Genomic DNA, 15866 nt, shown 5'->3' with positions numbered 1-15866 from the left:
GCCCACCACGCGGGGGTCACCACCATCCTCCTGGCTACGCCCGGGCCCCCGCGCCGCCTCCTGCTTTTCGACTTGATCCCCGTGGTGTCCGTGGCCGGCTGGCCCCAGGAGGCTCGGAGCCACTCGTGGGCCGGCCCGCTGGCCTCGGAGTCGTCTTCCTTCTACCTGGTGCCCGGCGGCGGCGGCACAGAGCGGCCGGGCGCCTCCGGATGGCAGCTCTGCTTCGCCTGCCAAGAGCTGGCGCTCAAGACGCGCATACCCGTTCCCCTGCTGCAAGCGCACGCGGCGGCCCTGGCGCTGCTGCGCCCTCTGGTGGCCGGGACTAGGGTTGCGGCGCCCTATCTCCTGCGGACGTGACCCTGGTAGATATCTGGGGGAAGAAATTACCAGGAGGAGTTAACAGTGAATGCAAAGGCTCTGAGGTGGCGTGTGCCTTGCATATTCAAGAAATAGCCAGTGTAACTGAATGAAGTAAGCAAGAGAGAAAACAGTAGGAGATGTAGTCAGAGAGCTAATGGGAAGGCCTTGTAGACTTCAGTAAGGACTCTTATGCTAAAGGCGATGGGAAGCCACTGGAGTGATATGATCTGATTTACATTTTAACGGGATCAATCTGGCTGCTCTGTTGAGAACAGTCAGCAGGGGGGCAAAGGATGAAGCAAAGAGGAGGCCTTTATAATAACTCAGATCTGAGGTAATGGTGGCTTGTACCAGGATGGTAGTGGTAGACGTGATAAGTCATCAGTTTCAGGATATCTTTTGAAGGTAGAGCCAATAGGGTTTGGTATGGATTGGATATGGGATGAGAGAGAGGAGAGCTGAGAATGACTCAAGGGGATATGGCCTGAGCCACAGGAAAGATCGAGTTGTCATTTATGAACTGGGGAAGACTATGTGGGGAGTCGGTGGTGAGGGAATTAAGTTTTGGACATGTGAAGTTCGAGATGTCTATTGGACACCCAAATGGAGAGGTTAAGTAGGCAGGTGGATACAAGTGTGGAATTTAGGGGAATCAGTCCAGGTTGGAGGTATAAATGTAGGAGTTATTTGCATGCAGTTGGCCCTTCCAAAAGCCTGTCCTTGAGTGAGCTGGAAACACGGTCACTGATTATGCCAGGGAGATTGCTTTCTGGCAAAGCCTAATCCTCCCGCCTTCCCCTCTGTCCCCCAAGGAGAGAAGATGGGGCTCTCGATCTTTGCCCTGCTGACCCTTACTGTGTTCCTGCTGCTGCTGGCAGACAAAGTGCCTGAGACCTCCCTGTCTGTCCCCATCATTATCAAATACCTCATGTTTACCATGGTCCTCGTCACCTTCTCAGTCATCCTTAGCGTCGTAGTCCTCAACCTGCACCATCGCTCACCCTACACCCACCAAATGCCCCTTTGGGTCCGTCAGGTAAGAAGATCTCCTCTCCAACCTGTGTTAACTCTCAATCCTAGTATTTGGCTTTTTGTCCCGGTATCGCTCCTCCCTCCCACCAACTTCAACCTTCCCTTTCACAGACCTGAGGGAGAACTACAACTCCTGGTAGAGTGTCAAAGTGCCAAGGTCTTTGGGTGTTGAAATGTTGCCCAATTAATTTTATCCTCCCATCATTAACATTGCGTAGATCCCAGACTCTCTTCATCAATACTGCCCATCGTGGGTCCCAAGGAAGCATTCTCAGGGTTAGGTACTATCAGGGTGGAAGCCCTCAGAACTTTTCTTTCCAGTCAGGATGCCTCCTAACCCACTTAAGAACTCTTGGGCTGTGTAGTTGCATTTCATCTGTGGGATGCATGCACGCATGCGCAAGAATGGGCACGTGCCGTGGGGGTGGTTGGCGGCTTCCCTTCTGGTCTGAAAGCATAAGAGCCCCCTCCAACACGCCTCTTCTTCTACTCTGCAGATCTTTATCCACAAACTCCCTCTGTATCTGGGTCTGAAGAGACCCAAGCCTGAGAGAGACCAGATACCGGAGCCACCTCCTATACCTCTCAGGGATTCTCCAGGAAGTGGCTGGGGTCGGGGAACAGATGAATATTTCATCCGCAAGCCACCAAATGATTTTCTCTTCCCCAAACCCAACAGGTAGTATCTACTCCCCATCGCCCACGTAGAAGGGAGAGGGAGAACTACAGTTCCCAGAAGACTGTGCGCAGGCAGGCGTCCTAAGCTCCTGGAGGATGTCGTGGTTGAGCATCATGGGAGTTGCAGTATCCCTTCTGTTGCCCACTTTGCGGGGAGGTGGGGACTAAAGCGTACGGGAATAGGAGGAATTGCGGAAGGCTAGAGAGGGCGCCGCTGTCAGAGGCAACCTGAAGGGCTCTCTCACGTTTTGAAACCTGGACGGGCGTTGGAGGAGGGAGTTGGGGCGGGGGCTAGAGCACCCGCGCAGGCCGTCTTTGCGCCCCGGTCGTGGCCAAACAGACTCGCCTCTTTCAGGTTCCAGCCTGAACTGTCTGCCCCGGACCTGCGGCGATTTATCGATGGTCCAAACCGGGCTGTGGGCCTGCCTCCCGAGCTACGGGAGGTCGTTTCCTCAATCAGCTACATCGCTCAACAGCTGCAGGAACAGGAGGACCACGACGCGGTGAGTCCGAAGAGGGTGGGCCAAGGCAAGGCCTGGGTGGCCTTGGCTCCACCCGCAAACTTAGGCTCCGCCCCCAGCACTCGATTTTATTTCTGATTGGAAGTTTGCCTCACTTGGTCCCGCCCCCTGGTTTCCGACTTGTTCTTTACTCACATCCGTCGCCCGCAGTTTCGCTCTCTGCTATTCTGCGGGCCCGCCCTTGTCTCAAAGCCGTGGTAGGAGGACCTGGGTGCGGCACAGGGCCTTGGGGCCGCCTTCCCTGGGGGTCTGGAGCTCAGGAACAGTTTCCTCTTCCTACCCTCAGCTGAAGGAGGACTGGCAGTTTGTGGCCATGGTGGTGGACCGCCTCTTCCTGTGGACCTTCATCATCTTCACGAGCGTCGGGACCCTCGTCATCTTTCTGGACGCCACGTACCACTTGCCCCCTCCCGACCCCTCTCCTTGAGGACGAGAGGGCCGAGACCGAGGTCCTCGGCCAGTTGAATTGAGAGTTAGTTTGGTAGTACTCTCAAGCCCTATCCCTTTCTGCATCTTAACTCCTGCACTAGGAGTCCAATCCTCTCATCATTTCGTTTCTAGGGAGGAAGCCCAAGTGGGACTGGGCAGATGGGGAGCTTGGGCCCACCTGAAATGCACTATCCGCTTATTTACTCTTTGGCTTCTTGAAGAAGCTCCATTGGATATTCACACCTAGGTTGGCAATGAATGGAACAAAGAACAATCGCTAGCTTGTAAGCCTTCTGAGGGCAGGAACTATGTCTGTTCACTGTAATATCCCCAGCACCTAGCACAGATCCTAACCTATATGGCCGCTACCTCTGGTTGAATGAATAGGGAAATTTTTTTCTGTAAGGAAATACACTAATATCGCTTATATTTGCATGTTGGGGACTAGTGGTCGTTTTTTCTTTGTTTTTACCTTTCTGTAGTTTATTGTATTTTGTAGTATGTATTATCATTAGGATAAAAAAAGTTATTTCTGAAAGGATACATTTGTAATGAGGATAAAAAAGCACACTGTAAAAACCTCAAGTTCCAGCTTTGGTGCTCAAACTTTGGACAAGCTACTAAACTGCTCTGTGCCTCAGTTTCCCCATCTGTAAAATGAAGCTAATAATAGTATCTGCTCCCTAGTCTGAGGATCATATGAGAAGATGAGAACAAAAGCATTAGGCAGTATACATCAGAGGTTACAAACTGGTGTGTTTTGTTTGGCCCATGTTGTTGGCCAGCAGAATTTAAAATTTGAATTGGTTTGCTACTTTTAAAATGTGGATATTTCACAGAGAAATTTGGATTTCTGGCTTCTCTTGAAACTTTTTAAGAACTACAGTAGCACCAGGTCTGATTCCCCTGTTGGCAGCAACCTGCTAGAGCTGATTAGTGGCTGCCCACTCTGGTCAAGGTATTTGTACCAGAATTCCTCAAAGGCCCCACCCACCTGACCACTCATTTTACTTGCCCATCCCTGCATAACACTAGACAAAATACAGGGGAGGGGAGGAGGGACAGGGAGTTGAAGCCCGTGGGAGGCCAGGAGTGGAACAAGAAAGGGTGTTGGTGTCTCTTATGGCCATCACACATTTTGTGCCTCAGTTTCCTTTCAGTTTGGAGAAAAGGCTTCATCTGGGAGATGAAGATCTTGTGCCCAGCAGGCTGTGTTAATGTTTCTGCCTGGAGGTCAGAGCAAAGTCAGCTTGAGCCTAGTGGCTGCAGCAATTACAATGAAGTACCTAGGGTCAACAGGCTCTCACAGCTACTCAACTGCTGGAAGTTGTTGTCCTAAGAGGGAGAATAGGGCTACAACTTGTAGGGATCCCTGTGGGACAAGGTTAGCATGTCCCTGTCCAGCCAGACCCACCAGCCACGCCAATAATTGCACCTGGCATCCCACTGTGGAGCACAGTTCGTTTGTCTTGTTGGTTTATTGGCCTAGAGAGTTGGACACACACACAAATGCGGAGATAAATATTGGTCAGTTTCTCTAAATCTGGGTCCTCACTACGTATAGAGCTAGAGTCTGTAGAATTCTAAATCTTGCGTGCTGTGGCACAGAACCAGTGGCCTTTCCACTCCACCGTCACCCTTCTTCCCAGGGAACATGGGGAAAGAGGGCACAAACTGACAAGACTTGATAATTTTCAAAAGACAAAATTGCAAAATCCCAAATTTCCAACATGTGAAATTCACAGTATTCAAGTTCCCCAACTCAGATACATGTATTTTAATCGCCATTTCACCACAATCTCCTTTGTTGCCCAGAACCACCAAATTCTGGAAACTATTTTCCTAAATCATATTTTCAAAAAAATAAATGTCTACAGTCTCAGTTCTCCCAAAATGTCCATGGTTTTAGAATTTTGACCTGTTCTGAAATTCAAATTCCCTGGTCCATCCTCAACCCCTTCCATCTCTGTGCCTTTTTGCCTCAGAGGAGTGCAGGTTAAGGATATAGGGGGACTGTTAACGCATCTGCCCCCTGCCTCCAAGGCCTTCCTCAGTCTCTCTTATGGTTCCGCTGTGTGTGTGTGTGTATATATATATATATATATATATATATATATATATATATATATATAATATATATAATTTGTGTGTAGATATATATGTATTCTTTATTATGTACTTTTTTCCGCAGTTTTTCTAAAGTGCCAGAAACAAGATTTGTGGGAATTTTTTTAGTGATTTTTTTTTTTTTTTTTTTTTTTTTTTTTGCAGATCTTCTCAGACCAGGGCTCGAACCCGCGTCTCCTGCATTGGCAGGCAGATTCTCAACCACTGCGCCACCAGGGAAGCCCTCTCCCAGATCCTTTGTCCTTCATCAACACAGCAACCACCAGAAGCCCTCCACCTTAATACAACCCCCCACCTTTCCCCCAACCTCCAAGTCTCCTCCGTCTGTCCTCTCTTCCCAGGGCCCCATCCCTCCCAGTTATCCACTACTTCCCAAACCCCAAACCAGCCCCAAGCCCCTGAACTTCGTGAGAATCTAGGCCTCAACCAAGGCTCTGTCCTCCAAAGGACCCCAGGCCCTTCAAAAGACTGTAGAGTTTCCAGAAACCCAGGCCTTACCCCAAATCCAGGCCTCCACAAGAACCCAGGCCTTACCCGAGACCCAGGTCTCCACAAGAACCCAGGCCTTACCCGAGAGCCAGGCGTCCCCAAGAACCCAAGCCTTGCTCAAGATCCAGGACTCCACAAGCTTCCAGGCCTTACCCAAGACCCTTATCTCTGCAAGAATCCAAACCTTTCCCAAGACTCTGACCTTCAGAAGAATCCAGTCATTACCCAAGGTTCTGGCTCCCAGAAGAGCTTAGGTTCTACTCGAGATGGACGTTTCTTTAAAAGCCCATATCTCCCCCAACCCTCTGGTCTCCACAAGAACACACCGTTTCTCCAAACTTCTGACATTCAGAGGAGCTCAGGCTTTATGCATGATTGTGGAGTCTATAGGAATCTAGAACGAAACCAAGAGACTGTACTCTATAAAAGTCAAGAGCTCTCCCAAAGAACTGACCTCCATAATAGCCCACACCCTTCTCAAGATTCTGGATGTTACAAGAGTACAGGTAGTGCCCAAGATCCAGGAGTCTCTAGGAGTCCAGACTTTACCCAAGATTCTGGGCCACAGAAGAGTCCATACCTTGCCCAAGACTCTGGAGTCAACAAGAGCTCAGGCCTTTGCCAGGAATCTGGCCTCCATAAGAGCCCAGGCCTTGTGCAAACCCCTCGCCTCCATAAGGGCTCAAGCCTTACCCGAGACTCAGGAGACTACAAGAATCCAGGTCTTACCCAAGATTCTGGAGTCTGCAGGAGCCAAGGCCTTACACAAGATTCTGACCTCCATAAGAATCCAGGCCTAACCCAAGCCACTGAAGTCAAAAGGAGATGTGGCCTTACCCAAGATGCTGGAATTTACAGGAGCTCAGAACATACCCACGACCCTAACTTCCACAAGTACTCAGGAATTAATCGAGATCCTGGCCCCCATAAGGGTCCAGCCCTTACTCAAGACTCTGGCTCATCCAAGAGATCAGGCCTCCATAACAACTCATGCCTTATCCCAAATCCAGGCCTCCACAAGAACCCTCTAGGAACTGACTCTGTCCAAGCTTTGGGCCCACATCAGACCCGAAAGTCATTTATATGTGAGGCAGGTCCTCGAAAGGAGGATGCAGGGCAGCACATACCAGGGACTTCTGTCCCACCCAGTCAGAACTCCTGCTCTCCCAAGGCTCAGGTGACCTCCAATGACCTGCAAACCTTCTCAGAGGTACCTGTGCTGATTGAGCTGCAATCATCCTCCCGGCGAGCAGGCGGCCAAGACTGGGTGTGCCACCCCATGGATACAGTTCCTCCAGCCTGCCAGAACTATCGCCAGATGTCTGCGCCTCCCAAGACCAGCTGGAAGCCCTACTGTCCTGGGTCAGGCACCCGGCTAGGGCATGGGGTCTTTGACGCCCGCCAGAGACCGTTCAGAGCGGGCAGGGACAAATGCGAAGCTCTGTCTCCCAGGCGCCTTCACCGAGAGACATCCAACAACTCACCGGAGACCATCAAGGAGTGGGGATATCAGTGTGTGATGAGAAACTTAGAGAAAGAGGGGACAGACATGCATGAGGGATAAAGAGACAAGAGAAGTGTTCTGTGGTTGTGTGAGGACATCCACCCCAGCCCCATCCCACAGGGCCTGATGAGGACCTAAACTATCCCTGCTTTCCCTCCATCGCTGTCTAGCTAAATCCGCTATCACCAAGGCCCTAGAGCTGCATTGTCAATTACAGTAGCCACTAGCCAAATATGCCTATTAGAATATAAATTAGTTAAAATTAAGGAAAAGTAATTCTGTTAAAAATTAAGTTAAAAAGTTAAAAATTCTCTTCCTCAGGGAACAGAATTTCCCTGGCGTCCAATTCTGTTCCCTGGTGGTCCAGTTGTTGGGACTTGGCGCTTTCACTGCTGTGGCCGCGGTTCAATCCCTGGTCGGGGAACTCAGACCCTGCAAGCTTCATGGCTTGGCCAAAAAAGAAAAAAATTCTGTTCCTCAGTGTCATGATCTTCTAAGTGCTCAGTAGTCACATGGAGCTAGCGGATACTGCATTGGACGGCACAGATTTAGAACGTTTCCATCATCATGGAAAATGTTATTGGAGAGCAGTGCTTTAGAGTTTAGAGCAATTTTCCTTTCCCTGTCACCCACCCCCAGCATCTTAAAGCTCCCCCAGAGCCCAGAGAACGTAGTTCTTTTTAGGGTGGCTCAGAAGCCACCCTCTGGGGAGGAGGTAAGATGTAGGCATGGACACCCAACGCCTGATTTCCCCAGACTGTGAGAAGAAGCCCAGGCTTCAGTTTTCCTGATCTGGTCTCTTGGGTCACGACCAGAGGTATGGAAACTTGCCTCCCCCGTTTTGGGCTGTGTTTGGGGCTCGTGGTTACTGAGGGAGAAGACCTCTCTTGGTCAGTGACTAGGAAACCTTGTGTTTTAGGCTCCCCAAATTGAGCCTTGGATTCTGACGGTGCCCTCCTTCATAGGCCTCTAATTTTCTCGAGGTGTCTCCACTTAATTTTCTTGCCCATGGACTTAGGCCTAGTTCACTGTGGAGACAGACCCCTGGGAAAAAGGAATGTAAGAATTCCTGGTCCAGCATGCATTGGTCTAATCTGTGAGCGTATCTCTGGTGTCCTATCTTTCTGTCCTATTATTCTGGCTCCTAGTTTCAGCCTGGACTTAAGCTGTGTCCATGATAGCACTGGCCGCTGAAAGCAATTTCCTTCCCCTCATAATTTCTCATTGCCCTGCCCTAGCCCAGCTGGAGTTTCCTCTGGACTTGATTTTCAGTCCTGATAACTCTTCTGTATACACACATAAGCTGCGAGATTGCAAAGTGTTTTCCCTGCCACCACTTGTGTGTCTGAGGTGGGCAACACTAATATGTCCCTTCCCTGAGTCAGATGTCCATCCCTGGGTCACTACAGGCACACTATCGGTGTGTTCTTGTCTAACATTACCACCACCGATTCCAAGGAGATACGTCCCAGCGGGAGAGCCCATTTCCAACACCTCTCTGGCTCAGCTCTGACCTTGGACAAGTCATGTGCAACCTTTCTAGGCTTGCAGTCTCACCTCTAAAATGAAGTTATAATTGCATGCAAGAACGCTTCTAGATTTAAATGACCAGGGCTCCTCTACTCCCAAGTGAGATGTGGAGTCCCCTATTTCTCCGCATGCCCTAGTGTATGTCCCTCATTATTGTTTGCTATTCAGATCCATCCTATTAGGCCTCTGTTCTAACCCCAAGGAGTTCGGCGCCGGGCGGCCGAATGGGCCGAGATGCTGCCCGTGCGGCGCCCTCTGACCACCTCCGCCTCCCTCACGGTGCTGGCCGAGGCCTCGTACCGGCGGGCCCCGGCTCCCAGCTCAGCCCTGCTCGTCCGCTCCTCCCAGCCCCTGCCCGACGTCCAGGCTACCGAGCACCTTCCGCCCCGGCCCACCTTCATGCCACTCAGCCAGGACCCGGGGGGCAATGCCAGCTACCAGGTGTATGACAGCCTGGAGCTGAAGCGGCAAGTGCAGGAGAGCCGAGCGCGGGCCAACTCGCTGCCGCCTTCCACCTCGGCCTCGAGGCCCCCTCTGCACGGGAGCCAGACTGGGAAAAATGAACTGACCAGCAGCAAACGGGGGCGGGGGCGGGGGCGGGGGGCGGCAGGGCATGGAGAGAGGAATAAAGAGCGCCAGAGTCCAGGAAACATTGGTGGTCTGTGGCTTGGAAGAGCCACTCCTTCTGCCAGCCTGGGTCCCTGCCCTTGGCTTCCTGCAATAAGAAGCCAGTGTCCTCTTCTTGGCCTGAGGGTCCCCTTGGTTTAGTGGCCACAGTCCTGCCAGCAAGCCCCTCCTGGTCCTATACCATGCACTAAGGAGATCTGCAGCTGCAGACTCCAAACCACTGGTCTCTGGGCACCTCCTCTGTGTCTCAGCTGTCCCTGTCCCCAGAGAGCCTCATACAAGAAGCTGCTTCCAAACTGGGAGGTTCCACATCTGGGCAGGTCCAGCTCCACGCCCAGTGAAGGGCATGAAGAAGGCTGAGGCTCTGGACTCCAGCCAGGCCTTCCCCAGGGCTCTGAGGCCAAGGTCCTCCTAGTCTCAGGAGGGGCCAAGAGATGGAATGTGTCATTTGAACAAGTGAGTCAGCGGGCGGTGAGCGAATGATTGACCGCTCGAGGGGAGGTGTGCCGGCCTCCGGGCCCTGTTTGACTGTCCAGGCTCAGCTTACCTGATTACCTGGTTACCAGGGAATGCCACCCTGGGCCCTCCTTTTCCTCCTCCCCCCTCATTGTGACCCCACCACCTGCCCCATTATGACCCAGTCCTTCTCCCCCTCCCCCACCAGAGGAGTCTGGCTCCCAGTGACTATGTGGAGGCCGGGGGGCCCAGGCAGTCCTGGGACCCACGGCCATGGGTGAGCAAACCCACTACCGAGCCCAGCCGTGCTCTGGCACCAACCCCAGGAAATGCCAGGACCTAGGAGACTCAATTCTTCTGTTCCTGGGCAGCTTCATCTTGCTCAACGTGGGGATCAACGTGGTGACTCTGGTCAGTGCAGGATGTGGGCAGCGGGGTTAGGGGAGCCCTGGGGTCTTGAAGGGGCTGAGGTGGGAGGGCTGCTGGGGTGTGGCCGGACAAGGGTTGGATTTCAGGGCTCACCCTGCTCCCGGCCTCCCCTCTCCCCTGCTTCCCTCAGATCTGGAGGCATCTGAAGAGCTCCTTGCGGACACTTTTCAATCATATTTTCCCCAAAGGTGAGTGGGCGCCAGCGTGGGCTCAGGGGATGTGGGCCTGTCCCCTTTCTTCTATCCCTGCCTCGATTCTCAGCCCCTCAGGAACCCAGGCCCTGTCCCATCTCGCCTTTCCCCGCAGACAAGCAAGCCAGCTGTGTAGGCAGCCATCGCATGTGCATGCGCTGCTCCGTGGATCCCAAGAACCTGTGCTCAAGAGTTCCTTCCCGCTTCCGCCATCGCCCAAGCTTCCTGCTCGGGCACCCAAACCACCTTGACTCGTGGATGCCAGACACAAAAAATGAGAAGGCTTCTGGGTGCTGCTGGAGGCCGCCTCAGTGTGGACGGGCTGGGGCTCCCATGGAGGCTCCACGGGGACTGTGGAAGGAGGGGGTAGTGGGCGCTGGCGAGGCCCCTCCGGTCACAGCCTTAACGTCCCGAGCCACCTTTTGCTCCAGGCAAGAGACATCTTCCAAGCTCCGCAGGATGAGCAAGGTGGACGTGCTTCCACTCCGCCTGCCCCAAGAGAGCAAGACGAAGACCCCAGACTATGACCCAGCCCAGGCCCCAGCCCGGGCCCAGACCCGCCCCCCAGTTCAGCCCCCTGCGCATGCTCCTGCCAAGGCCCAGACCTTCTCCTCAGCCCACCCCCCTGAGCACACACCCCCCAGGCCGAGAGCTGCTCCCGAGGCCACGCCCATGAGCACACTTCCGCCCAGGCCCAGGCCTTCTCCCCAGTGGACCCCACTGGGCGCACACCTGCCAAGGCCCAGACCTTCTCCTCTACCCACCCCTCTGAGCACGCCCCACCTCAGGCCCAGACTTGCTCCACCTTCCACCCCCCTGAGCACACCACCCCCCAGGCCCAGACCCCCTCCCCAGCCCTCACCCCTGGGCGCAGCCCTGCCCAGGTTCATGGCCCTGAGCATACCTCAGCCCATACCCCAGCCCCGGCCCAAGCCCAGGCCCCCTCAAATGCCTCAGCCCAGTCCCTGGGCCACACTTCTGTCTGCACCCTGACCCATGCTCATCTGACCTATACCCATGCCAACACTCTGGTCCCTCCCCCAACTTCGGCCCCAGTCTCTCCCCCAACTTCTGCCCCTGCTACTACTCCTGCCCTAGCCCCTACACCAGCCCCTGTCCCGATCTCTGCCACAACCTCTGTCCCAGTGCTGGTCATGGCCCTGACGACCACTCCAGTCCCTTCCACCACCCCTATCCCCATCCTAGCTTCTATTCCCTCTACCTTGTCTTCCTTCAGCCAAGGCCTCTCCTCCGGCCAGGTGGTCTACGATGCCCGCAGGTTAAAGCAGAACTTATTCCATGTGTGTCCCCCTCAGAAATCTGGGTACTCCAGAAAGGACTTGGGTACTCTCACCACTGAAAAAAACGAATGGTGACGTCACCAAAGCAGCCGCCGTTAGCCAGCAGTTAGTGCCACAGCCGTTGGAGGCTCGGGGGGCGTGGCCCACGTTGTGCCCCGCCCAGGTGGCTGCCTGGTTCTTTGCTTCGCTGGCTGCGGTCGTTGAGTCCCTGTTTCCGGTCCCGGGTGCCCCGCGCTTGGTCCACGCAGCCCACCACGCGGGGGTCACCACCATCCTCCTGGCTACGCCCGGGCCCCCGCGCCGCCTCCTGCTTTTCGACTTGATCCCCGTGGTGTCCGTGGCCGGCTGGCCCCAGGAGGCTCGGAGCCACTCGTGGGCCGGCCCGCTGGCCTCGGAGTCGTCTTCCTTCTACCTGGTGCCCGGCGGCGGCGGCACAGAGCGGCCGGGCGCCTCCGGATGGCAGCTCTGCTTCGCCTGCCAAGAGCTGGCGCTCAAGACGCGCATACCCGTTCCCCTGCTGCAAGCGCACGCGGCGGCCCTGGCGCTGCTGCGCCCTCTGGTGGCCGGGACTAGGGTTGCGGCGCCCTATCTCCTGCGGACGTGACCCTGGTAGATATCTGGGGGAAGAAATTACCAGGAGGAGTTAACAGTGAATGCAAAGGCTCTGAGGTGGCGTGTGCCTTGCATATTCAAGAAATAGCCAGTGTAACTGAATGAAGTAAGCAAGAGAGAAAACAGTAGGAGATGTAGTCAGAGAGCTAATGGGAAGGCCTTGTAGACTTCAGTAAGGACTCTTATGCTAAAGGCGATGGGAAGCCACTGGAGTGATATGATCTGATTTACATTTTAACGGGATCAATCTGGCTGCTCTGTTGAGAACAGTCAGCAGGGGGGCAAAGGATGAAGCAAAGAGGAGGCCTTTATAATAACTCAGATCTGAGGTAATGGTGGCTTGTACCAGGATGGTAGTGGTAGACGTGATAAGTCATCAGTTTCAGGATATCTTTTGAAGGTAGAGCCAATAGGGTTTGGTATGGATTGGATATGGGATGAGAGAGAGGAGAGCTGAGAATGACTCAAGGGGATATGGCCTGAGCCACAGGAAAGATCGAGTTGTCATTTATGAACTGGGGAAGACTATGTGGGGAGTCGGTGGTGAGGGAATTAAGTTTTGGACATGTGAAGTTCGAGATGTCTATTGGACACCCAAATGGAGAGGTTAAGTAGGCAGGTGGATACAAGTGTGGAATTTAGGGGAATCAGTCCAGGTTGGAGGTATAAATGTAGGAGTTATTTGCATGCAGTTGGCCCTTCCAAAAGCCTGTCCTTGAGTGAGCTGGAAACACGGTCACTGATTATGCCAGGGAGATTGCTTTCTGGCAAAGCCTAATCCTCCCGCCTTCCCCTCTGTCCCCCAAGGAGAGAAGATGGGGCTCTCGATCTTTGCCCTGCTGACCCTTACTGTGTTCCTGCTGCTGCTGGCAGACAAAGTGCCTGAGACCTCCCTGTCTGTCCCCATCATTATCAAATACCTCATGTTTACCATGGTCCTCGTCACCTTCTCAGTCATCCTTAGCGTCGTAGTCCTCAACCTGCACCATCGCTCACCCTACACCCACCAAATGCCCCTTTGGGTCCGTCAGGTAAGAAGATCTCCTCTCCAACCTGTGTTAACTCTCAATCCTAGTATTTGGCTTTTTGTCCCGGTATCGCTCCTCCCTCCCACCAACTTCAACCTTCCCTTTCACAGACCTGAGGGAGAACTACAACTCCTGGTAGAGTGTCAAAGTGCCAAGGTCTTTGGGTGTTGAAATGTTGCCCAATTAATTTTATCCTCCCATCATTAACATTGCGTAGATCCCAGACTCTCTTCATCAATACTGCCCATCGTGGGTCCCAAGGAAGCATTCTCAGGGTTAGGTACTATCAGGGTGGAAGCCCTCAGAACTTTTCTTTCCAGTCAGGATGCCTCCTAACCCACTTAAGAACTCTTGGGCTGTGTAGTTGCATTTCATCTGTGGGATGCATGCACGCATGCGCAAGAATGGGCACGTGCCGTGGGGGTGGTTGGCGGCTTCCCTTCTGGTCTGAAAGCATAAGAGCCCCCTCCAACACGCCTCTTCTTCTACTCTGCAGATCTTTATCCACAAACTCCCTCTGTATCTGGGTCTGAAGAGACCCAAGCCTGAGAGAGACCAGATACCGGAGCCACCTCCTATACCTCTCAGGGATTCTCCAGGAAGTGGCTGGGGTCGGGGAACAGATGAATATTTCATCCGCAAGCCACCAAATGATTTTCTCTTCCCCAAACCCAACAGGTAGTATCTACTCCCCATCGCCCACGTAGAAGGGAGAGGGAGAACTACAGTTCCCAGAAGACTGTGCGCAGGCAGGCGTCCTAAGCTCCTGGAGGATGTCGTGGTTGAGCATCATGGGAGTTGCAGTATCCCTTCTGTTGCCCACTTTGCGGGGAGGTGGGGACTAAAGCGTACGGGAATAGGAGGAATTGCGGAAGGCTAGAGAGGGCGCCGCTGTCAGAGGCAACCTGAAGGGCTCTCTCACGTTTTGAAACCTGGACGGGCGTTGGAGGAGGGAGTTGGGGCGGGGGCTAGAGCACCCGCGCAGGCCGTCTTTGCGCCCCGGTCGTGGCCAAACAGACTCGCCTCTTTCAGGTTCCAGCCTGAACTGTCTGCCCCGGACCTGCGGCGATTTATCGATGGTCCAAACCGGGCTGTGGGCCTGCCTCCCGAGCTACGGGAGGTCGTTTCCTCAATCAGCTACATCGCTCAACAGCTGCAGGAACAGGAGGACCACGACGCGGTGAGTCCGAAGAGGGTGGGCCAAGGCAAGGCCTGGGTGGCCTTGGCTCCACCCGCAAACTTAGGCTCCGCCCCCAGCACTCGATTTTATTTCTGATTGGAAGTTTGCCTCACTTGGTCCCGCCCCCTGGTTTCCGACTTGTTCTTTACTCACATCCGTCGCCCGCAGTTTCGCTCTCTGCTATTCTGCGGGCCCGCCCTTGTCTCAAAGCCGTGGTAGGAGGACCTGGGTGCGGCACAGGGCCTTGGGGCCGCCTTCCCTGGGGGTCTGGAGCTCAGGAACAGTTTCCTCTTCCTACCCTCAGCTGAAGGAGGACTGGCAGTTTGTGGCCATGGTGGTGGACCGCCTCTTCCTGTGGACCTTCATCATCTTCACGAGCGTCGGGACCCTCGTCATCTTTCTGGACGCCACGTACCACTTGCCCCCTCCCGACCCCTCTCCTTGAGGACGAGAGGGCCGAGACCGAGGTCCTCGGCCAGTTGAATTGAGAGTTAGTTTGGTAGTACTCTCAAGCCCTATCCCTTTCTGCATCTTAACTCCTGCACTAGGAGTCCAATCCTCTCATCATTTCGTTTCTAGGGAGGAAGCCCAAGTGGGACTGGGCAGATGGGGGCCTTGGGCCCACCTGAAATGCACTATCCGCTTATTTACTCTTTGGCTTCTTGAAGAAGCTCCATTGGATATTCACACCTAGGTTGGCAATGAATGGAACAAAGAACAATCGCTAGCTTGTAAGCCTTCTGAGGGCAGGAACTATGTCTGTTCACTGTAATATCCCCAGCACCTAGCACAGATCCTAACCTATATGGCCGCTACCTCTGGTTGAATGAATAGGGAAATTTTTTTCTGTAAGGAAATACACTAATATCGCTTATATTTGCATGTTGGGGACTAGTGGTCGTTTTTTCTTTGTTTTTACCTTTCTGTAGTTTATTGTATTTTGTAGTATGTATTATCATTAGGATAAAAAAAGTTATTTCTGAAAGGATACATTTGTAATGAGGATAAAAAAGCACACTGTAAAAACCTCAAGTTCCAGCTTTGGTGCTCAAACTTTGGACAAGCTACTAAACTGCTCTGTGCCTCAGTTTCCCCATCTGTAAAATGAAGCTAATAATAGTATCTGCTCCCTAGTCTGAGGATCATATGAGAAGATGAGAACAAAAGCATTAGGCAGTATACATCAGAGGTTACAAACTGGTGTGTTTTGTTTGGCCCATGTTGTTGGCCAGCAGAATTTAAAATTTGAATTGGTTTGCTACTTTTAAAATGTGGATATTTCACAGAGAAATTTGGATTTCTGGCTTCTCTTGAAACTTTTTAAGAACTACAGTAGCACCAGGTCTGATTCCCCTGTTGGCAGCAACCTGCT

At 53.2% G+C, this 15866-nt stretch overlaps 3 protein-coding genes across 3 annotated transcripts; all 3 read left to right on the top strand.

Moving 5' to 3' along the window:
* Positions 1 to 76: 76 nt before the first annotated feature.
* On the top strand, positions 77 to 3455 carry LOC309618775 (acetylcholine receptor subunit beta-like; the record flags this gene model as incomplete). The annotated part of the gene is made up of 5 exons (XM_082373029.1): positions 77 to 362; positions 1173 to 1396; positions 1890 to 2071; positions 2426 to 2573; positions 2878 to 3455. Coding segments are annotated over 5 exons (981 nt in total), but the record flags the coding sequence as incomplete, so codon positions are not given.
* A 5897-nt stretch (positions 3456 to 9352) lies between these two features.
* Positions 9353 to 11585, top strand: LOC309618771 (uncharacterized protein SPEM3-like). Its single transcript, XM_082373022.1, has 3 exons — positions 9353 to 10164; positions 10313 to 10370; positions 10489 to 11585. The coding sequence occupies exons 1-3, from the start codon at positions 10027 to 10029 to the stop codon at positions 11364 to 11366; spliced, it is 1074 nt and encodes a 357-aa protein (XP_082229148.1). The 5' UTR covers positions 9353 to 10026; the 3' UTR covers positions 11367 to 11585.
* Positions 11586 to 11997: 412 nt separating this feature from the next.
* On the top strand, positions 11998 to 15376 carry LOC309618774 (acetylcholine receptor subunit beta-like; the record flags this gene model as incomplete). The annotated part of the gene is made up of 5 exons (XM_082373028.1): positions 11998 to 12283; positions 13094 to 13317; positions 13811 to 13992; positions 14347 to 14494; positions 14799 to 15376. Coding segments are annotated over 5 exons (981 nt in total), but the record flags the coding sequence as incomplete, so codon positions are not given.
* Positions 15377 to 15866: the final 490 nt, after the last annotated feature.

The sequence above is a fragment of the Balaenoptera borealis genome, assembly GCF_965194805.1.
Source record: "Balaenoptera borealis genome assembly, chromosome: 20".
Taxonomy (NCBI): Eukaryota; Metazoa; Chordata; class Mammalia; order Artiodactyla; family Balaenopteridae; genus Balaenoptera; species Balaenoptera borealis.
Note: the sequence above shows the minus strand (reverse complement) of the source record. Positions and strands in the feature narration are given on the sequence as shown.

Bases quoted from the DNA above. Each gene is read 5' to 3' on its own strand.
- LOC309618771 (XM_082373022.1), top strand. From the start codon at position 10,027: ATGGGTGAGCAAACCCACTACCGAGCCCAGCCGTGCTCTGGCACCAAC. The intron at 10,165-10,312 runs GTCAGTGCAGGA...TGCTTCCCTCAG, and splicing joins GGATCAACGTGGTGACTCTG to ATCTGGAGGCATCTGAAGAG. The intron at 10,371-10,488 runs GTGAGTGGGCGC...CTTTCCCCGCAG, and splicing joins CAATCATATTTTCCCCAAAG to ACAAGCAAGCCAGCTGTGTA.